The sequence below is a fragment of the Ricinus communis genome, chromosome 5, assembly GCF_019578655.1.
Source record: "Ricinus communis isolate WT05 ecotype wild-type chromosome 5, ASM1957865v1, whole genome shotgun sequence".
Classification (NCBI taxonomy): domain Eukaryota; kingdom Viridiplantae; phylum Streptophyta; class Magnoliopsida; order Malpighiales; family Euphorbiaceae; genus Ricinus; species Ricinus communis.
In genome coordinates, this window is record NC_063260.1 from 14,159,697 (window position 1) to 14,183,285 (window position 23,589).

At 28.6% G+C, this 23,589-nt stretch overlaps 1 protein-coding gene across 1 annotated transcript; it reads right to left on the reverse strand.

Annotated features, from left to right (window-relative positions):
* Positions 1 to 9,207: 9,207 nt before the first annotated feature.
* On the reverse strand, positions 9,208 to 13,749 carry LOC8279861 (acid beta-fructofuranosidase). Its single transcript, XM_002532530.4, has 7 exons — positions 13,260 to 13,749; positions 11,932 to 11,940; positions 10,556 to 11,412; positions 10,278 to 10,439; positions 9,949 to 10,184; positions 9,771 to 9,858; positions 9,208 to 9,674 (listed from the first exon to the last, which is right to left on the reverse strand). Exons 1-7 carry the CDS (start codon positions 13,657 to 13,659, stop codon positions 9,477 to 9,479), a joined length of 1,950 nt encoding a protein of 649 aa, XP_002532576.1. The 5' UTR covers positions 13,660 to 13,749; the 3' UTR covers positions 9,208 to 9,476.
* Between the last annotated feature and the right edge of the window lie 9,840 nt (positions 13,750 to 23,589).

Below are 23,589 nucleotides of genomic sequence, written 5' to 3' on the forward strand. Positions count from 1 at the left end.
AGCATTAGAATGCTGCAAAGAGGATCCTAAGATATGTTAGGGGAACCTCAAATGTTGCATTGTGTTATGGAGGATCATATTGTATTATCAGAGGATATGTTGACTCAGATTATGCAGGTGATCTTGATAAAAGCAAATCTACTACAGGGTATGTGTTCACACTTACTAGCGGAGCTGTGAGCTGGGTATCAAAATTGCAGTCAGCTATGGTGACATCAACAACATAAGCAGAATATATAACAGCTACACAAGCTACTAAGGAAGCAGTATGGTTGAAAATGATAATGGAGGAACTCGGGCACGAACAAGAGCATATTCCTATGTTCCGTGACAGTCAGAGTACCTTGCATATCGTAAGGAATCCAGCTTTTCATTCAAAGTCAAAGCACATAGTCCAATATCACTTCGTTCATGAAAAAGTGGAAGAGGGCACTGTGGATATGTAGAAAATTCATACTAAAGACAATTTAGCAGATTTTTTAACGAAGGCAGTTAATACTAATAAATTTATTTGGTGTCGATCCTCTAGTGGCCTGACAAAAGCATAAGCAGCATGGAAAGGTAAGGAAGAAAGAACTGTGTGAAGATCTGACTGATCCTCAATCAAATCTTCAAGTAGAAGATTGTTGATATTTAGGGAGTTTGTATCTCTTCCACATTGCTAAGTTATTAAATTTGAGGAGTATTTCTCTCACATTGCTAAGTTAACAATCTTGAGGTATCTTCCATGCCTATATAATAGAGGCCTCATTTTATTATTCATTCATTCTAAAAATAAGAAAAAAATATTAGAGAGTTAAGTAATTATTTTTCTCCTATTATAAAGAGAGAATTTTAATGTTTTCTCCTTTATAAATTTTCTTATAGTGAAATTCTTATATCCTTGCCCGTGGTTTTTACCCTAATTTGTTTAGGGATTTTACACATAAATCTGTGTGTTCTATTGTATATTTTATTTTTCTTTATCTTTATTTTCTCAAATTATTAACTGTGATTTTACTCTATCAGGTTCATATTTTTTTTACAAAAAAGAACTCAGTGAAATCTCTTTCCCTTCTCAAAAAAACAGATATATAGGTAAATATGTAGCTGGGTTCAATAATCAAATTAACTTTCTAATGTAAAAGAACAATCATTTTCTTATAGTAGCAGGGAATTTGCCGAGTCTAGGATGGTATTTGTAATATTATGAGTTTGTAATTAAATAATTGGAAATTTAAAGCCATATACTTTCTTTCGTTTCTAGCTTCAAATTACATATTTCCTGGTTTAATTTTATATTTTGATGAAGAATCAAAATATGAATGGCAAAATCTAGCTGTGGAAGATGATAGTTAATCTGCTAGCTATTCTGATAGTGAGACGGAGACTGTATTTATCAAAAAGCATATTAATTCCAACTAAGGAAATAATTGCTCAAAGAATTGGCATTTCATTTATTTAATCTCAGTTTTCTTAAGCAACATTCCATTTCAAACCCAAAAAGGAAGAAACAAAATCGTTTGGTTCAACTAAAATTGGATCCAAATCGAAGAGAATCGATAACAGAATACAAAATTTAATAAGTTGTGTAGTTGAATAAAAATCAAAATCGATGTGCAAATATTTATATTTTATATAATTGTTTATACTCTTAAGTAATGTAATATTCTTTTCATTATTTGATCAAGTCTTAATAGTTCTGAATTTTATTTTATTTTTCAAAAAAGTTTATCATTTTATAAGATAGGATGATTGGGTATATTAAATTGTCAATCTTTTAAACAAAGACTGTAAATCAAAATTATGAAATGGAAGAATATCTAAATTCTTACACCTCGACATATAGCACCTGGCTATAGTTCGCCCTTTGAAATTTTTTAAAAATAACGTGAAACTCCTTTAACGACGTCATAAGAATCTAGACTAACCACACCCCTTAGCTATTAAGTGGTTGTAATAGAATTACTTAGTTGGTCCGTATTTTAAGGGAAAATAATATTTTTCTTTCTTTCTAACTCAACACCTCTGATATCATATATATATAATACCTCTCTCTCACATGCATAAACCACATTTTACTATTCATTATACTGTTATTTTGTCAAAATCACTTTTAGTATCTAACTCGATCTTCGGAGAATCAATTTGGACACATAATCTATTGATCGGTTGACCTATTTTTTGTGATTGGCATGACATTCTTGTTAGACCTTCATTCACACTCTCCACGAATCCATCACTTTTCTAAAGAAAAGAAAGTGAAAGAAGGGATTCCATTAATAGAAAATTTTCCTTTCAATTTTAAAAGATTTTTTAATAAATTAAATACCAACAACTTTGTTAGTATAATTAAGATTTGTTTCATCAAAAGGATTTATAAACCATTTTGATTAGAATGGTTAATACATTATTGTTATTATAATTAAGAAATGTTGGTGGGTTTCCATAATTGGTAGAAACAGCTTATTGGTTATCTAATACTATAAAGAGAAAAGGAAAATAAATACAATGGTTTGGTGATTATGGGCCATGAAAAATTATGGTTGCTTCTTGAAGTGCAAATATATAGGCCTAAAAGGTGAATTAGTTGATTACTTTTCACATGCATTGATAATTAATTTTAGTACTAGTTAGTTAACTCAGTCATGACCAAAACCAATTTGCTAGATCCAAATCAATGCAACAATATTTATCTTATCATGGCCCCTACCTAAAACAATTCTTTATATATATCCATTTTGATGAGCTGGGATGTAACCCTATATAATAAGTTTACTTTCTCTTCTTTCTTGCTGTATTTAATTTTTCTGTTGGATGTGATCAGTCACAGTTAATTAAGATTCATTTAGGAAGAATCACCTCCTAGCTAACATTGGATTCTTTCTAAAAATGAGAAAATAATAGAGTAAGATTTTGAAGCCTATTAATTGTTTATTAGTCTGTGTTTGTTTGAAATTTGAAAATTTATATATTTTAAATAAAATAAAAATTGATTCAAAATTTTATATAATTAAATTTTTTAAAAATTAATATAATTAAATTAAATTTTAATAAAATAGATAAATTTTTTAAATAAATTTTACATTAATTTTTTAATATATTTCTCAACTCTCATTTTTATTATTTTTATTTTATGTTTTTTATATTTTTTCAAATAAAATTAATTTCTAATAAATTTTAATCAAATATATAATATTAATATATTTATAATGTAAAGAGTGTCCCTAAAAAATAATCTTTTTAATTACAGCTGAAAAAGGATACCAAATTTAAAATTTAGTTTATTACAATTTATATAAATTAATATAGTTAAATTGTGGACGAAAAGGGGTTTATTTAACTCTATAACTTGGCGGTCCTACCATTGTACGAGGCATCAATTTGTTTTTGTTTTTTGTTGTACGGTTGAAAATATATGATTATTTATTTTATGTGAATCTGAGTCCATTTATGTTGGAATCCCCTGTTTTACTGTAAAAAGGCAAAAGTAAAAAGTGCTTTGTACACCAGTAGCACTCGCCAATTTCCTCCAACATTCTCAGTATTTAGTTTTTAGAAATATTTAATATATTTAGGAGCCGCTTAAATTAAAAATTTTGAATAAAAGATTTTATAGATTTAATTAAATTCATTGTCTCATAAATAAAAAAATATTTCAATTCACAAATTTAAAAAATTCTGACCTTCCCAAATCTTAATTTGTTAAATTTAGATAATTCCTTACCTTTCAAAATTTCTCATTTAATTTTTCATGTAATGGGTAAAAGAATTCAAAATTTATTAAATTAAAAGAATGAATTGTTATTTTCTATTTTAATATTGTGTCTAATAAATTTGTATTACTTAAAAATTATCCTTAATTTTAACTGAAAGTTTAATATTTTTATTTTAATTTAAATGATAAAATTTATAAATTTTTAAGTTTTTAAAGTTTTGTGAGTTATAAATAAAAAAAATGATGACTCAAACTTGAAATATTTTTCAAGTTAAAATATGTATTTATCACAAAACTAACCATATGGATGCTAAATCATCAGACTAAGTCTATGGATATTAAATCCTTAAATTCTAAATTTATAGATTTTAGTTAAATTCATAAATTTTAAAACTTTTTATCCCAAATTATGCATTAGGAATTTTTCAATCTCTCTCTATATATAATATAATTTTTTTTTAAGAAAAAGCCAGGAATTTCTTTGAAGGCTAATGATTATGTCCAATGTGACCAGTACATTAAAATTATAGTCAGTATATTAAATTCACATGGAAAAGTTTAATGATTTGGGAAAAGCCTAAATTTTCGAATTTATCATCATATTCTGATCTAAAAGATAAAATTGTAATGATGGGTTATCTTAAATTCTAATAAAAGGTTATCATCTGATATCTTTTATTGGTTTTAAATTTACTTAATAAGTATACTTATTCATTAGTAATAATTATGTATTATGGTCATCAAATAAATAATTAAGTAATCAAAATACTTTTTCTTTCTGCTCAATCTACGAAAGTCCCCACTTTTTTTTTTTGTCAATTTATGCCATCAAATATACAATCTATGAATAAGATTCCAATTCCATGCTTATAGAACTCGCTTTATGGTCATTGTGATTTGAGATGAGTATGTTGGAGAAAAATATAATTAATTAGAAAGATCTTTACATCAGAAACAAGTATTTATACAACTACTCTAACTTACTAACCGTCTTACTATGCTAATTATGTTATTTAACTAACTAATCACTATGTGACAGCTCTACAATTAGTTACACTAGCAATTACACACTTACTACATTGTTGACTATCCTTTATACTCAATTGACTCGCTTCTACATATGCATCTTTTGTTGATTGCAACTCAGCATGCTGCTTCTCATCACACTCCCCCTCAAGATGTGCATATATATTTAATATGCCCATCTTGCTAAGCAAAAATTGAAAGCGTGTAGGATCTGGAGCTTTTGTGAAGAGATTTATCAATTGCTTTGTGGTCTTCAAGTATTCAGGCTTGATTAAACTAGATATGATATTTTCTCTCACAAAATGACAGTCTAGCTTTATATTTTTAGTTCTTTCATAGAACACAGGGTTCTTGGCAATATGCGATGCAAAGATATTATTACAGTAAAGTTCAACTAGTTTTTCTAATGATAAATTGAAATCCTTAAGCAAGTAAATCAATCACATCATTTCACTTGTTATAACAACCATTGCCCTATACTCAGATTCTGCGGAACTCCTTAAAATTGTATTATGCTTCTTGGATTTCCAACTAACAATTGAATCCCTAATAAAAATGCAGAACCCAGTTATTGATCTCCTTATTTCTTGACACTTAGCCCAATCATTATCTGTATAAGCCTTCAGTTCCAGTTTAGACTTAGTTAACATCAGAACACCTTGTCATGGATAAGTCTTTAGATACTTGAGAATTTTGTATGCTACTTTTAAATGTACCGTTGCAGGCTTGTCCATGAACTGAGAAAGGACTTGCACCGCATTTGAAATGTCTGGCCTTATCAAGGTTAAGTACAATAATTTCCCTATCAACTTTTTGTACAAGCTATGATCTTCTAACAGATCTATCTCTACATGTGTCAGCTTATGATTAACTTCCACAGATATGCTGCTAGGCTTATTTCCTAAGTAACCAAACTCTTGTAATAGTTCAATGTATAATTTCTTTGACAAATAGATATACCATCTTTAGACCTTGCAATCTCTAAACCTAGAAAGTATTTCAGGTTTCCCGAATCCTTCAGCATGAAGTGAGACTTGAGGAGGTTCTTCAAATCATTACTAATTGAGCTGTTATTACTGGCAATTACTATGTCATTGACATAGACTAAGAGAGCTACAAAACCAACTTTTGTCCTTTTGGTAAATAAGGAGTAATTAGACTTTGATTGTGTGTAACCATTATTAACCAAACAATCTATTGAATTTATATACCAAATTATTAGCTTCATTAGGTAATTGCATCTCCCATTGAAGGTAATAACCCCATGAAATTGGCATATACACCTCCTCTGATAAATCTCCATTATGGAAAAGCATTACTGATATCCAATTGAGAGAGAGACCAATTAAACATAGCCGCTAAAGCCAGAAATACCCTGATAGTAGAATGCTTTGCAATTAGACTGAAAGTATTATGATAATCAAACCCTTCCCTTTGTGTATATCTCTTAGCCACCAAATGTGCCTTATGCCTTTCTATATTGCCATCTAAAATAAATTTAGTTCTGAACACCAATGTGCATCCCACAAGTTGTTTCCCAAGTGGTAAAGGCATAATAGTCCCGGTTTGATTCTGAATAAGAGCAAGTAACTCATCTTTCATTGCTTCTCTCCACTGGTCATGTTTAATAGCTTGTTCATATGAGGTAGGATCGGGTGTAGAAAGAATAGCATGACTAAAATATTTATAAGTGGGAGATAATAAGTGATATGATTGATGGGATTGAATTGGATGTGAAATGGACATCGAATGAGCTGAAGATGATGTAGGTGGCAATAAAGTAACATAATCTTAAAGATATGCGGGGGTTAAATGGTCCTACTACTTCTTTTAATAGAAGGAACATGAACAAGAGATGAAGAATTAGGCGGTGTAGGTTGTGGGATAACATCATTATGCATGTCATGTTGTAAAGAAGAAGGAAAAGTAGAGGAGTTTAGAGAGTTAAAATTTGAACGTTCTCTATGTTGGTTAGAAGAGGATTGAGAAGGATGATGGGGTAAAGATAAAAATGTAGGGTAATCATCAAGATATTGAGAAGGTAAAAGAGGTAAAATAAAATCAGAAAAAGAAGAAATAAGAGTAACATAAGAGAAATGAGAATGAGAGAAAGGAAATATAGACTCGTAGAATTTGACATCCCTAGAGTTGAAACAAGTTTTGTTTTCAAGATCATAAACTTTGTACCCTTTAACTCCTTGAAGGTGGCCTAGAAAGATGCATCTTTTTACTCTTAGATCAAATGTAGTTTTATGGGCACTGTTACCAATAGCAGAACACAAATAGTTAAAAGATCTAACTATAGTATATTCTGGTAATTTATTGAAAAGGATTTCATGAGGTGTTTTATTTTATAAGCTTGAGCTAGGTGTACGATTGATGAGATAAACTGCAGTCATAATTGCATCTCTCCAAAAATAAAGAGGTAATGAAGCATGGAATAAGATTGATCTTGCAACATTTAGTATATGCTGACTTTTCCTTTCCACTACTCCATTTTGCCGTGAAATATATGACAAGAAACTTGATACAGAATACACTTGACTCGATAATAAATGGGTTTGATGTATTATGTTCTCCTTTCTGCATTATACATAGGTTCAATATGCTATAAAAACTAAACATAAAGCATATCAATCGGCAATAAAAGGCCTAGCACGACCTTAGCCATTCATAACTCCTGTCGCCACTATATCCATCCAATCTCCACCTAACAGCAATATTCAAAATCAAAATGATATTTGGTTTGGTTTCTTTGATTTTTTCAATTTAAAAATCGAACTGAACCAATATTTTTAAAATTTTATAAAATCAAAATAAAAAATCAAACTAAATTTTTAAAAATCAAACCAAATTTATTATTCGATTCAGTTGTTATCGAATAATGCACACTCCTGTTAGTAAGACATTGCTCCATTGAGTTTAGGCCTGTCTCGAGAGCTTCCTTTATCCAATTCAACTCCTTTCACTAACCAAAGGTTCACCCTTCTTGTTTGGAACTATTTTTAGAGCTTTTTTTTTATCAGCTGATAGCTGATTTAATTTTTATTTATTTGGATATTATTATTCTTATTAAAATTTATTAGTAATAATTTATTATAAGTTGATCTCATATAATTATATTTTTATATTTTATAATAAATAATTATTTTTTTGAAATTATTCTTAGTAGTTAAATTTTTATAATATTTATAATTATGGTATTTAAAATTAAAAAAAATTATTAGTAGAATTTAAATTTAAATTTCTACTTTTAAAATAAGTTTTTAAATTTTTAATAATAAATACAATTGAACTAAAAAAAATTAACTATAATATTTTTAATTATTATAAGTTATTTTATTAATTTGTATCATCAATATAATATAATAAAATAAATTATATTTAACGATAAATTATATCTTCACCGGTGATTTATCATGCTAATAAAATTTTACCAAAAAATTTAATTTATCAACCATCGGCCATTAGCTATCAGCCACTAGCTGCCAGCTACACTAATCAATTAAACCAAACAATGCCCTTATAAAATCCACGATCCTTCCCACTTCAAGCCAAGATGGAACTTTGTTTGCACATCTAATAATCCTCCCCTAAAACAAAGTACCATCGAGCCTCCCCTCAAACAATCATCCATCTATCGTCTTCTTTTACCGAACCTTACTCCATTGAGTTTGGGCCTACCTCGAGAACTTCCTTTACCCAGGTCAACTCCTCATTGTTGGAGCACACTGCATGTTCAATAGAGATTAACCATGGATCCCATTACAAGTTAGCCGAGAGCTCACCACCGTACTTAGAGAATTCTTCAAAATGGCCAAGTGCGGAGCATGGATTTGATACCATTTTAAGAAGTAAAGACATCATAAATCTCTATATTGGTAGATAATATTATCCACTTTGAGCTTAGGTCTGTATGGGTTTGCTTTTGGACTCTACCCAAAAGGCTTCATACGAATTGAAATTTGTCCATAATTATAATCCATAATCTTTATCACTTCTAGACAATATAAGACTTTATTTGCGCACAAACAGAAAGTCATTTGTAGATCAAAGAATCTACCGATGCAACTCTCATGGAAAATCTGTGTCATTGTAGCTACTAGGACTTCTCTGATGCATTTAAAGAGATTCAAGAATTCAACTAATGCTAAATAAAAGGAAAAGAAAAAAACAATTGGGGAACTTGAATAAAAACTCTATTGAAGTTAGAAGTTAGAGTTAAGAGTAAGAAGTTAGAAGTCGGGAATTAGAAGTTAAAAGTGAGAAATTAGAAGTTAGAGGTTAGAGTAAAGAATAAGAAGTTAAGGGTGAGGAATTAGAAGTTAAAAGTCCGAAATTAGTAGTCAGGAATTAAAAATTAAAAAGTCAAAAATTAGAAGTTAGAAGTCAGAATTCAGAATTCTAAACTCAGAAAGACAAAAGTCAGAAGTTAAAAGTTAGAAGAATATTTGAGTTTAAATCTAGAAAACTTGGAAGACTTATTTGATCAACAAAAATGAAATTATATATTCAGAAATAATTGCAAATCATGACATGTGATCACATTGTATGCTTAGCAAGAGAAAACATGTCTACATATTCTTCTGGTTGATCTATTCTTTTCCCATTCTCATCATCTAACGCCAAATTGAAACAAAAATGAAGGAACAGGCAAAAATAATAGCAAAGGAGCAAAAAAAAAAAAAAAAAAAAGAATTATTGTACATGTTGAATCAAATGAGGTAGACTTGAAAAATATAAGTTTCACAGTCTACCGAATATTGGGATAGGGGCGAATGAATGCAGAATTCATTTGCCATATCTTTAGTGAAGCTGTAACATTGGCCTCAAGAGCATTGTTGAACAAGAACAGCTTGGCGGCTCCGTAGATTGCTCTTGTTGGATAAACCCTGGAGGTTATGCATGTCCGACCACCCTGAGCAAAGCTTTCGATTATCGAATGATCCACCTACAGTTAATTACATAAACAGATTGTTAAGTATCATTGACAGGATACAGCCGTTCTTGGTGAACAGAAATGAATATTAGGCTCAAGTCAACTTACCAATATTCTCACAGAGAACTTTTCACCCTCTAGGACTGGGACAAAGTTTCCATAAATTTGTTTGTTAACATCATTTGCTGCAGAGGACCTGCAAAACGGAATGTTCATTATGGTTTTGCCAAATTTTGTGAATTGGGTATACGAACGATTAAGTACAGAAATGAGGTCATGTTATTACCTTTTCTGGTCTGTGCAGAAGAAAGTTTTTAGAGTGCCATTTTTTCCTTTTGCAACATAGAAGTACACAGGAGTCTGTTCAGCTAGGCTTTCATCTGCAAGAACCAGAAGACCGAATGGTCCTAATGCATTGCGGTGAGCAGCTCCACGACTCGTCTTGCAGCTAAATTCTTCGTTTGATTCAGCTGCATTCGCCAAAACCTTCTTGTCTAGCTCGAACTCCGCAACTATATCTAGCTGTATTATGTACCATACTCTTGTAAATTGAACGTGTTTTTATTGAAATGAACTATAACTTAGCGCACAAAATCATATGAATTAGAAAAGAACCTGTGTGGCTGCATCAATATGGAGGGGCACAACTGAACCTGGCTTGACCTCAAGCTTCTCGAATTCATTGCTTCTTAATCTCAAACTCTCTACCTCTTCCACTGGCCACTGAAGCAGATTGCTGCCAGTCTTTGTGTCCAACAAAACCGTCCTTGGAATGCTCTGCACAAATCATTTAACAAGCCAGGATAAAGACATGATACAAGCTGATTCAAAATTATAAAACTTGTCAACTCTGTGAATGTTCAAAGTAATTGCACTTCACTGCACTTCCATACCTGAAGAGATGCCCATCCTTTCTTGACATCAGCAGCTTCACTATCGGACTCACCAATCCAACCCCACAACAGTCGTCTCCCCTTGTTCTGATCATAGAATGTCTTGGACGCATAGAATATACCATAGTCATACCTAATCCCAATACCAGTATCAATCTCGGGATTATCAGGATACCATGTACCGTTCTTTTCATTGTAATTTCCAAGTGCATAATAATCATGTCTGTCATCATCAAGACTTGTCTTAAGTACATGCTTCACTTGAGGACCATTAGCAGATGTGTCCAATCCATTGGCACTACTTTTCGATACAGGATAAAAGTCCACACACTCCCACATGCCAGTGCCACTGACGCCGTGAAGTTCATGCTGTTGCAATTCATAATTTATGAAATCTTCAGTGTCATATATAAGAGCTATGCCAGTCCTACCAACTTTAGATCCTATAGTAATCCTCCATTTCCCTTCAGAAGTGAACCAAGCAGTTGTGGGATCACGAAAGTCCAAGCTTTTGATGCCTGGTGGCGGGACTAGAACTGGGTTGCCAGAGTACTTGACCCATTTTAGGAGGAGAGGATCATCGTGGTCTTCAGGATATGCAAGATTCTGCACTTGAACTGACTCATTGGTAGACCCAGTGTATAACATAACAATTTTACCGTCTGGAAGGATAGTAGCAGACCCCGTCCAGACACCATTTTGGTCATACCATTCATCAGCAACCATTGCTAATGGAAGGTGAAGCCAGTGGATTAAGTCCTTCGATACAGCATGGCCCCAGACTATGTCCCCCCACACCGCAGCATTTGGATTGTACTGATAGAAGAAATGATACCAGCCGTTGTAAAATAATGGGCCTGCACAAGTTTATATGCAGATTAATATTGGCAACCTATAAATATTGAAGATTAAGCAAAATTTTCCTAATTAACATAATGACAGAAGAAATTAACTTTTGGGTGGGCAAGCTTAAAATGTTCTTTCCATGTCCTATAAGCCATATCCAAATTATAACTATCACCGTGATCAGAGTAAGATATGAAAGTATTTTTGGACTGTGAAAATGAAAGCTCTAATTTTCTATTACTGGTTTTAATTAATTCAATAACCTCATTTTCAACTTTGTAATTCTTTACAACTCATAACCATGCTACTTATAGGATTGGCCGGCTTGAACAAGTCATGTTCAGCCACCAAATAATCAATTTACTCTAGTCAGATTAAAAATTATAGTTAATTCTCTCTGAAACTTGCGAATTAAAAAAGAAAAAAACAAATCTTTGTAAACTTTGATGCCAAATTAAATTATTATAAACATTTAAAACAGCTCGATATCAGTTAAAAGAAACGAATAAAAAAAAGAAAGGAGGTCTTACCATTAGGATCTGTAGCAGAAAGGGCCAAATTCCCAATCACAGCAAATGACAGCAGGTGGCCAAACATTAAAAGAAAAAATCACAATCAGCATTGAGAAAAAAAGAAAGAAAAAAAAGAAAAGAAACCAGAGAGCAATGATTCAATAAACAAATACAAGAGACTACAGTTAGAATTAGGCAAGAAAGCAAATCTTCTTGCATGTTAAAAAATCATGTAATTAGGTAACATCTATGTTTGCTTTACTATTGCTTTTTTTACTTTGACCCAAGTCTTTGTCACCTTATCATGAAAAAGGTCACATTCGTTTCTATACTAATCATGATCATGTAAATTTTGAAAAATATGATTCAATTTCATATAAAAATTGAAAAGAAAATGATCTCAACAGCTAGGATTCAATCAACCATATCATAACAGAAATAGAATCATAGATGACACCATTTATCCTCCATAACTATGTCTAACTGTTTATACATAAATAATATAATATTTGGTATAATTATTATTATACAAAATAGTATTCTAACAATTAATTAAATATTCTGTAATATAAAAATAACTATTTAGCTAATTACTACAGAACTACTCGCTTCATTCTCATTTTAGAACAAAGAGAGCACTTATGTAATAATACACTAAATAGCCAACGTGGCTTCCAAAGGAAAATTTTGATATTCATCATTGCCACGTAAGCACCCCAATTCTACTTTTAGGAGATGGGGATCTACGTGTGAGGCGGCCCCACCGCTGCATAAGGGATCTAAACAAAAAGGCCCACGTAACTTAATATTGTATGATTGAACATTTTCTAACTTTTTTTTCTGAAAAAACATTTAACTCTTTTTCTTTTTTGAGTTACAAAAGAAAAACATAACTCTTTTAGTAATATATATAAAAAGAAAAATACAGAGTATGCCAAATATGCTTGCCATATATATAAATATACCCACAAAACTGAGGTCCACTGTATGCTTTGTATATCTAATTTATTTTATATTCTTATTTATTATTAGAAGAGAAAGCGTTATATAATTGGACGGTGCCAAAAGACTTTCCTAAACTCGACACGTATAATCATGTAAACAAGTCTTTCTTTTGGTGTCATTTCAATTAATTTTATTCTTTTTCAAAAAGGTTCTAACACTTTTCTTTTCAGGACAATAAACAATTATTTGAAAAGTGTAACCAAAAGATTTTAAAAACTAAGGAAATCAGGCAAAGCAATTCCATTGGATACCTTTTTGCTAGAATTAAGTAAACTCTATAAGATCTAATTTCATACAGTAAAATATAAAATAAATTTAAGAAAGGCAGATACTAAACGTACCGTTCATCCAGTTCTTTTCGGGTTGGAAATGGAAAGCACTTCTTTGCCATGATAACATACTATTATTCCATGGATACTCTGGCGTTTGCGGACTGCTAGAAATCAAGTTCACTTTCTCCGATATACCGGCCGACACACCACGTGACACGGGTCTCAGTATCTCCGGTTTTACAGTTTCTTGAGACATAGTTAATGGAATTACATTATCATCATGGATATTATTCTTAAATCCTTTGTTATTGTCAATTATAGCTGCAAACAAGAAAACCAAGAACAACCCGGAAAAGACCACGAAGAGCATTTTCTTGGACTGACGGCGGTGGGCGGTGGGCGGAGATCCGCCATCAGGGAGAGGGTCTAGTGGTTGAGAAATTGGGAGGAATGGATTAGGGTCCGCCATGTTAGGCTTAGACAAAAGGAAAATAACGTTTTATCTCAAGAATTTATATAACAAGAAAGAAAGGAGAGAGGGGGGGGGGGGGGAGAGAGAGAAAATATGAGAAAGAAAGAAGGGTGGTAATGAAATAATGGGTTCGTGTAAGAGATTGTGGTTGCTATTTATAGGTGATTTCTTAATTTGAAGGGTCAATGAGAAAAGATTATAAAACAGAGAAGAACGAGTTGCCCAAGGAACAGGAAAATATACAACAGAAGAAATAGCATGAAAACATGCTTTGATTATAAAATAAACTAATTTGTATTTCATTTATTTCCATCACTTAAACATTTATTATTAATATAAAATGAAATTTGATACTGTGGTTCAATTTCTGTATTTTTTTATAAGTCTAAGATATTGAAAGGTTTGAAAGTTCAGATTTTATATCCTAATATTACAGGATTTACCGATTCTATGGTCAGAATCTTCTCCTATATGTTTAAGGATGACTAATGATGGCCACATTAATTGAAATTAGGATGACTAATCCAGGAGCAGACTCATTAATATCTATATCCATATCCATATCTATATTTGAATTCTTACATAGTAATTTTTTTGACATATGCCACTATTTTACTTCGTAATTTCTTTTTAAACAATTATAATTAATTTTTACACATAATATTGAAGCTAAACTATAATTTATTTATTTATATATATATTAATTATTTTTTCCATTTCATACTAAATGTTACCTTTTCAGTAAAGTATCTAATAGATTTAATTACAAGAAAAAACTAGACTAAAATGCTCTTTTATAGATATTGTAAAATTTATTACACCTATTTCATTATAAGGAAAAAATAAAAAAGAAAAAAATTAATATTATATTAAATATATGAAAATGACAAATAATTAAAAAAATTATTTGAAAAAAAGACAGTTAGTATAGAATAAATAAAATAATAAGTTATTTTTTTAATTAAATAATGATTCTAATTTTAAAGAATGACATATTAATTATGATTTTAATTTTATAATAATCAATAAACTAATTTTCCAATAAGGTAATGATTTAAATTTTAAAAATAGAATTTAAAATTATATTTTTAATATCATATATTATTAATTTTCTAATTATACACTGATTCCTTAATAGTAATTTGTAGTATTAATATTTATATATAATAAAAGATCAATTAATAACTATTTTAAAATAATATAAATAGAAAATTAAGAAAGATACTTAAAAATAATTTTAAAATTATTATATTTTTTTAAATATTAATAAAAATTATAAAATTTTGAAATTCTTTACTAAATTTTATCGATAAATTTATTTTATATTATTATTTATAATTAAAAAAATAATACCAATCGTGCAACGTTCAAAAAACTAACTAGTTTAAATTAATCATCTAATCATAGCTATAGATCTATTTGAAATGTACATTTATAAAAATATTTTAAATTTTTATTTTGATATTACATTACAATTTATTTTTTATTATGAATGTGATACCAACCAAACTAGCATAACAAATCATACTCCAATAAAGAGTCTTGATGATGCAAATCCTACTATTCAATACCGCAAATCTTTCTTCTAACATTTCTTAGGGGTTGAACTGAATTGATTCTTAGGGTTTTCATATTAATGTGTTGAGGGTCCACAATTCAAAAAAGGTTTTCAAACTTATTTGTAGAAATACCATATCAGAATGACTTATTTGTGGGTGCTAAAAATATAATAGTATACTAATTCATATAAAGATATGAAATGACCTACCTATCTTTTATTTAAACGTTAGAAAAGAAAACATATGAATAATTCATAATTTAATTAAGGGAGGAAGGAGCATGTTAACAACTTCGGATAGAAGAAGAATTAAGAAAGGGAGTTTGAAAATGACAAAGGTAAATTCTTGGTGAGAGTTGTTGAGGAGTGATGAAGTTAAATGGCATTATGGTATATTGGCATGGAGTTCATGACAACAGTAGGAAACCAACAATTTCCATGTGAATTACAGTCCCCGCTGGCCCCACCCATGCCTTTCATTCCCCTCCCAAACCCAATCATCTTCCTCATGTGCCTTTCCATATGAACCTTAACTTCTTTCTTTTCATCCATTTCTTTCGTAAATTCAGGTCTTTCATTGCCTACTTATCTCAAAAAACCAGATTATTCCACCTTCCTTCCTTTTCTTTTCATTTTTTTTATTTCACAATTTATTTCTTCATATACTTTAGACTTACGGTAAAATGTCTTGTGTTAAGAAAAAAGTTACAGTATAATCTTTTTTATAGTCATACATTTTGGACTAAATAAAACTTATGACTAAAAAAAAAATTATAATTTAATAAAGTTCTGAGTATTAAATTTTTTTAAATTTAATATTTAATCCTTTTTGATAAAATAATAGCAACAAATAACAAAATATAATAATATTTTGTCACATTATATAAATAAAATTAAAAAAAAATTAATAATACAGTAAAACATAACATAACATAAAATATATTTTATATAAATATACAAATATTACAATATTGAAATTTCTTTAAAATAATAATTAAAATATTTATAATTTATTATAATATAAAGATTTTAGGACTTGAATATTAAAAAATTGAAATATCTCGCGTACATGATAAGAGCCGTAATACTTTCAGAAAAAGAATGTTCATACATTTTTTAACTCAAAACATTAGAAAAGAACAAAAAAAATAACAACTAAACAAAATAGATCTAGAGATCCGTTTCGCTATACCAAAAAGAAATATTTTAAAAAGGAATAATTTTTTTAAAAAAGTATAGAATTTGCTAGAGATTCTGAAAGAAAGAAAAGAAAAAAAAAATAAAGAATTTTTTAATCTACTAATTTAGAATAATCTAGAGCGTATTGAGTAAAGCTTTTACAAGTATGAAGTATTATTTTATAAATTTTAACGTAATTGCATACTCAAGACTTAAATTTAAAAACCTTAATTAAATTATAAAAGATTCTTATCGTATCATGTACACACTCTTAAATAAGAGAAGAGTTTTTTTTTTAACTGCCATTCTAGAAAAGAAAAAAAAGAAAAATCGAGGTAGTTTTATATTTGTTTTGGTTTTCACCTTATTACTTATTCCACTAAACTTGAATAGAGATCCTTTCATATTTAGTTTGAGAGTCATTCTAATGTGCAATAGATGTACGACACCATATAAATCTATTAAAATTAATTTTATTTTAATTAATAATTTATTAATATAATTAAATACTATTTTAGTTAGTTAGTTATAATACTTATTTACTAATCAATCAAATACGTTATTTTTATTTTTAAAATTTTTTTCTATATTTTTTAAATTTAATTGGTAGTACTTTATAATTATGAAATTTATTTACATGATTTTAAATTATATAAATAATTAAAAACTATATATAAATTCAATGAAAATCTAAATTAATAGAAATATATGTATAACTAATAAATTATTTAAAATAATATCAATCAATTGTCTACAATTGAAAAAATATACTTATAATAGTTGTGGTACTCTAGCAAACCCTTATTTTGAATATAATTTATTGGTTTCTAATTTTTACTATTTAAAGTTTAAATTTTTGAAAATGAATAGTTATCTTTTAGATAACACATGGTGACTATTGATTATAAATTCAATAGCCTATCATATTTACAATAAGAGAATTATAATTCAAAAAACTTATATCGATGCCTTAATTTAATAGAAAAATGAAATTACTTTAAAAGTAACCTCAAAATTCAAACCTAAAAAAGTTATAAAAAGCCAATGAAGAAAGTTTAAATTTGTAATGCAGTAGTTTTCGCCAAGTTGTAATTGTAGGAGAAAAATTTAATCAAATTGTTTTTTTATGTCATATTTTCAATATATTTTATTTAAAAAAAATTAATCAATAAATTCTTTAAAAAACTAGTTCGTTGTGAAAGATTATGGACTTACTTTTACAGTTATTATATATTTTATGATAATAATCCTAATTTATATCGGTTGATACATAACTATTTTGACTAGATATAATTGAAAACTATCTAATACAAATACAACATCTAATAAACTATATTATTTCATAAAATTATAATATGATATATTTATGATCTTACAAGAAGAATGAGTTTACTAAAACATTTTTATTAATTAATTATTAAATTTTTGTTTAGTTTCTTTCTAAAAGAACTTTTTTCTTGCAAAACGAGTAAATGCCTATTATTCTACTTTAGTACCTTCATTTTACACTCACATAATCAATATACAATATGAATCCTATTAGTTAAATTAATATATATATATATATATATATATATATATATATATATATATATATAAAAGCGATTCTCCTCTTTTATCAGGGAAAGCTGGAATATATATATATATATATTTCATTAGTTCTTTGCATTCTATTTTATATGTCTATAAATATCTTTTTTTCTTTCTTTTCTCGGTTCCCATTTTAGACGTACAAATAATACACAAACATAAATAAATATAATTGAATAGAAATAGACTTCACAACCTGAAAAGAGCAAAAGTTACTATGAGCGTATTAAATCTTTTTCTTTTCCAAATTTTGAAGCTTGAAATCTTTACAATCCATGGGAATTTACTAGGAATACTAGTCGGTCACGTATTAGATATAGTAATCCCATAGTCTTATAACAATAAAACTAAATTAATTGAATTAAATGATAAAAACATAGATTTAACTTAATAGTTGGTTTAAAAGAATCATTAAGAAACATTTTTCATTTAACAAAAAATTAAAAACTTGCTTAGAAATTAAGTTGTGCTGATGATGAGGTGATTATGCTAAGTTACTTGTTACGTAGAAAGAAGAAGACGTATTAGATATAGTAATCCCATAGTCATACTAATAAATTATGTTAATTTACTAAAGGCCAAGAGAAAAAGCAACTCCTCCACATTTGTGTGATTTAATTATATATATTAATTATTAATCCTCCGGTCTCTCATTTATCATATTCATTAAGTGTACGTAATTAATAGAGAACAAAGGTTGATTAGTAGTAAATTTAATGACGTGTCAAATTAGGAATCATCTGAAGAAAATTATTAGGAGACTTTAGATTAGTTGAAGTGCCACGTCAAAAAGTAATGTGAGAAGGCAAATGATAATATTCAACTGGATTGATTGAATCCAGTTTGGCAATTATTCCAATAAAGAAAAGGATAATAATTATTGGATTGACTAGTTGCTGAATCAGCTTTAGAGAATGATTGATTGCTCCTTCTTGGCCACCAATTTTTTATTTTTTATTTTTGTCCATACAAAACCAAACTAATTGAACCTAAAAGAAATACTATTATTTCATGGCCAAAAGACATTAGTGTTCCTTATTCCTCGCCTCTAGACAATTATTACTTAAGGAATGTTATTAGCCACATGACTCAGCTTAGTGTAGTTTGTTTTTTTGGGTGATTTGTCACCTCTACTAGGCCTCATTATTGAGTCGACAACAAAGCAATAAATACAAAAGGAAGACAATAATAATAATAATAAAAATTTGAGATCCTGTGTTGGTTTGGGTTGGGATTGTTTCTATATATGGGGGTTCTTTGCATCTACTCACATGCTTAACCCATATGATTCTAGAGTTTCCGCACATGCATTTGCCTCCCATCTAAACGGATATTCAGGAAAGGGAAAGATTGTCAATTTCTTCCGATTTTCAGTTGGATAATATTATTTTTATTTTACCCTTCTTCAGTTATTACTTTTTTTTTTTAATTTTTTAATCTTTATGGATCCACCGATCTAATTGTGGTCTGTAATTGGACCGACCCAAGTGTATTGTTTATTGTAATTTTGTTTTCCTTTTTTTTTTTTCGTAATAGTAAAAGATGAAATAATGGAATAAAATATTGAGATATGACAATGTTTGTTGTCTAGGTGGAGATGATTAGGCGGACTGACACACGTAAGGAGAGCCAAAATTATTGAGAAGCAGACAAACGCGCCCCACAAAAGTCCCCCCCCCCATACCAGGTGGTAGGACCAATCATCTCCTCTCGCGTGGACATTGAGTTCTAGCCCTCGTCATTAGCGTTTACGTTTTCATTTTTAAATTCTTTTTAATAGAGAATAATCAACCTCGGATTTATTAAGAATAAGCATATGTTTTGATTTTGATCAATAACCAAAATAGTACCATTCAAAATATAAAAATAAAATTTCATTAAACATGAGAATTTATACTTATAATTTTCAATTATTTTAGTATTAACTCTTCTTTAGTGGCTAATTTAAATTGTAAATTAAGTCTTTAATCTTTAAATAAATTCTATTGTCAAAATATTATTATAAAAAGTCTCTCACTGTTATTTCAAATTTACGTTATAGATACATCTATAGAAACAGTATTTAAATCTTATAAATAATTATTATACATATATTAAGAGGTATCAAGATATTTATAAAAAGATATTTTATAAATTATACAATATTTTTAAAATAAAAAGAAAATTGATAGGCTTTTAATTAAATCAAAAGTGATGGTCGGATATCAGAAAAAAAAATAAGATCGAGATTGATTTAAGAACGATCGGTGATGGTAAAAAATAAAAGATTTTAATAAAAAAATAAAATAAGAGAGAAAAAATAGAATTAAAATTTTACTATATTTTTATCCTACAATTCCAAATATCTAAATGGGAAAAAGTTCCAATTGCTAGTAATAAGATATAAAAATATTATACAATAAAATTGTTATTTGTATTATTGGATAGGAAACTAATTATAATGTAATACATAATCATGTGCGATTAGAAAAAGAACTTTATATAATAGTTTATTAGGATTATATTTTTGGCTCGCAACTGGCTATTGGATGACATGAAACAACAACTCCATGGTACAAATATGATGCTTTGGGTTTACATTGTTATTAAATTTTTGTTGCTTGTTTTGCCCCATCAAGTTATAAAATGGATTTGTTTTTCTATGAATAAAAGTTATCAAATTGATGTAGGAGAGTTTTTTTATGACATAATTTCAAATGTTTTTCTTTTGGTCTATGGAAGGCTCAAAGGGCCGTAGGCTATAACGGAATAATCAGTTCTTTACATTTGCTATGAAAATAAAAATTTATATAATACATAAATAGAAATTTGAATTTAAAACTTTCATATTACAAAAGTAAATATTCTTATCATTTAAATTAGACGATAAGTGGACACAATTTCAAATATTAGACCATGGTTAATTGGCACGTTGTAATTGAGCCATGACTTGTTGCTTTCTACATTTTTTAATTCCCTCGAACTTTCTTTTATAGATAGAAAAGTCCAATTAGAAACTTACTTGATTGATATTCTAATTTTAAAAAACTAGAAAATTAAACTCAACATTTCTTTTACCATTTTTATAACGAGTAGTAACAATATAACTACCTCTTATAAAGCCTGTGATTATCAATCCCTAATAAGAAAAACTGTTAGGGGCAGAGATGAAATTCAATTTTAGAGGGGCCAATTTATATCTTCTCATGGATTTACTTATCCATGTAAGTCCGTCCCAAAATTTTGGGTTTAGATACATAATTTTTACTTTTAACTCTTCCACAGCTTCAATCCAAAAAATCTTTTTGGACGAATTTAAAAATATTATTGCTTTAAGTTTGTTTAACAAATAGAATATGTAAAAAATATATATATTATATAGAAATAGATTGGATTTGGTCAAAATCTTAATCCAACATAGGTGGATAAGACTGAATTTAAATCTAAATCAAAAAAAAAATTAATATAAACTTGGTGTATATATTTCTATTTATACACTAAATCGATAGATAATTGACACATATTCATTAATTTTAAATAATAAAATATATTACCAATTATTCAATACAAAAATATAAAACACTTATATTATACATATGACTCTCCTATTAGTTGTAGTATGTACACCAAATCGAGCTAAAAAAACTCCCATCAAAAAATTCAAACCCAATTAAACCCTATCTACATCCAACACAACCCAAATTTTGGACTGGTGTAGTCCAACTCTAGTGGAAAAGTAACTTTTGGGTACTGGTGCTAAAAAGACAATAACTGGGGCTGCTCCGCCCTTTCGTACTGCTTACATGAACGAAAATGGTTGTTAGAATATGGTCATTAATATGAAGCAATGAGGGGGGTGATCAGGTTGGATATTCTAGTGAGTCTCAACATGAATAATCTAGTGCCGATGTGGTAATTTAATTTTTCCCTTATTAAATAGGAATAATTACAATTACCTTTTAAATATATCTGGATATTATTTTTTTTGGGTAGAAAGGAGAGGGCCTATCTCAAAGAGACCCACAAACAGAAAAATAAGAAGAAAAAACAGAATAGACAAACACAGGTAACCAACATCTCTAGCCTCTGCTCTAGGCCAACACTTGAAAAGATAAGACAAACCCATCAGGAATCGTCCTCACTTTGTGGATGCCTCTTATTCTTTTCTTTTTTTTTGACTCAAAAGTATTATTGGCCAGCCAATCAGCCACAAAATTCCCATCTCTCAGCACTTTTGTCATATATATATATATATACAGTATTAAAATAATACCTCAGTATGTTGATTAACTTCGCAGTTTCAATTTAACGGATATCTAAAAGGAAGACTATTTTGTATAATATCATATAAAAATAAAACTTAAAAGAGTGAAAACTAGGGACCGATGGGGCTTTTTCGGACACCAACAAAAACAGTGGTAATTAGCATTAACAGAAATCATTTTGATATAATTACCCACTTATCATTTATTATTAAAACCTAAATCAGTCATTTCATTAATCAACGAAGTTAGAATCCTAATAAAAATCGACAGAGAATTAGGAACTAAAGTATGCCAAATACAACAAATAACACAACTGTTTGCAGCCTTGGCAGTCTAAGAGGAAGAGGAGAGTTGCAATAGGATGTTTTTATGATCCTCCCAAATAAGTTCAAGACTTTAAATATTTTTTAGCACGTTGCGATTGTGCCCATAAAATTTTACCAAAATTGTATTTTATGGCATATATCATATCATCATTAATATTCCATCTTTTAGCCTTTGTCTGTGTGTGCTTTTTTTTTTTTTTTCTAAGTACGTAATCAGTTTTCAATTATTTATCTATTTGTTATTAATCATATATTAGTTCTCTTAATTTTTTAAAACAAATTCTTCTTGCATGCCTATAAATACCTATTTATTATTTTTTACCTTCAATTTACACTCACAAAATAGACGGATAATATGAACACTATTCCATAAATTTTGTTATTTCTTATATATATATATATTACTTTTTTATACTAAAGAATAAAATATTTACAAAAAAGTCAACAGGCCTTGACCATACAATAAAAATAGTCATCTCCTTATCAGTTTTGAACTATTTTGTATATTTTATTTTAATGAATATTGAAAAAATTATTTTATAAAATAATATATAAATATAAAAAATAAAAGAAAAATATATAATAAAATAAATCACACAATGGATATTACTATACTATTCACTATTAGTAGTGGAAACTGTCGATCATGCAATTTTACTAGTACTATTTACTAGTAGTTTAATCCATGTATCAATAATAGTATAATAGTAGTAATAATTACAATTCATATAAAAATTAATATATTGCGTTTGATTGAAACTCATATTATTCCTATCGTTTGATAGAAGAAATGATTGCAAATCTATTTTTATACCAAATGGAGACCCACCAATCAAGCCTCCACCAAATTATACCAACACCACATTGGAGCCTTATGTCATGCACTTCAAACCACATTGTAACGTAGTTCGGTTAGATGTGATACATGCATCAGAATACTAATGGGTACTTTTTTTTTAATTTATATTCATTAATTTAGTACTGAATGTTAATTAATTTACATTCATTAAACATATATTGAATATTTATT

Coding starts and splice junctions, on each gene's coding strand:
- LOC8279861 (XM_002532530.4), bottom strand. CDS start 13,659: ATGGCGGACCCTAATCCATTCCTCCCAATTTCTCAACCACTAGACCCT. Junction 9,859..9,948: donor TTCTGCACAGACCAGAAAAG/GTAATAACATGA, acceptor TCCGTTTTGCAG/GTCCTCTGCAGCAAATGATG. Junction 9,675..9,770: donor AGTTCTCTGTGAGAATATTG/GTAAGTTGACTT, acceptor AATTAACTGTAG/GTGGATCATTCGATAATCGA.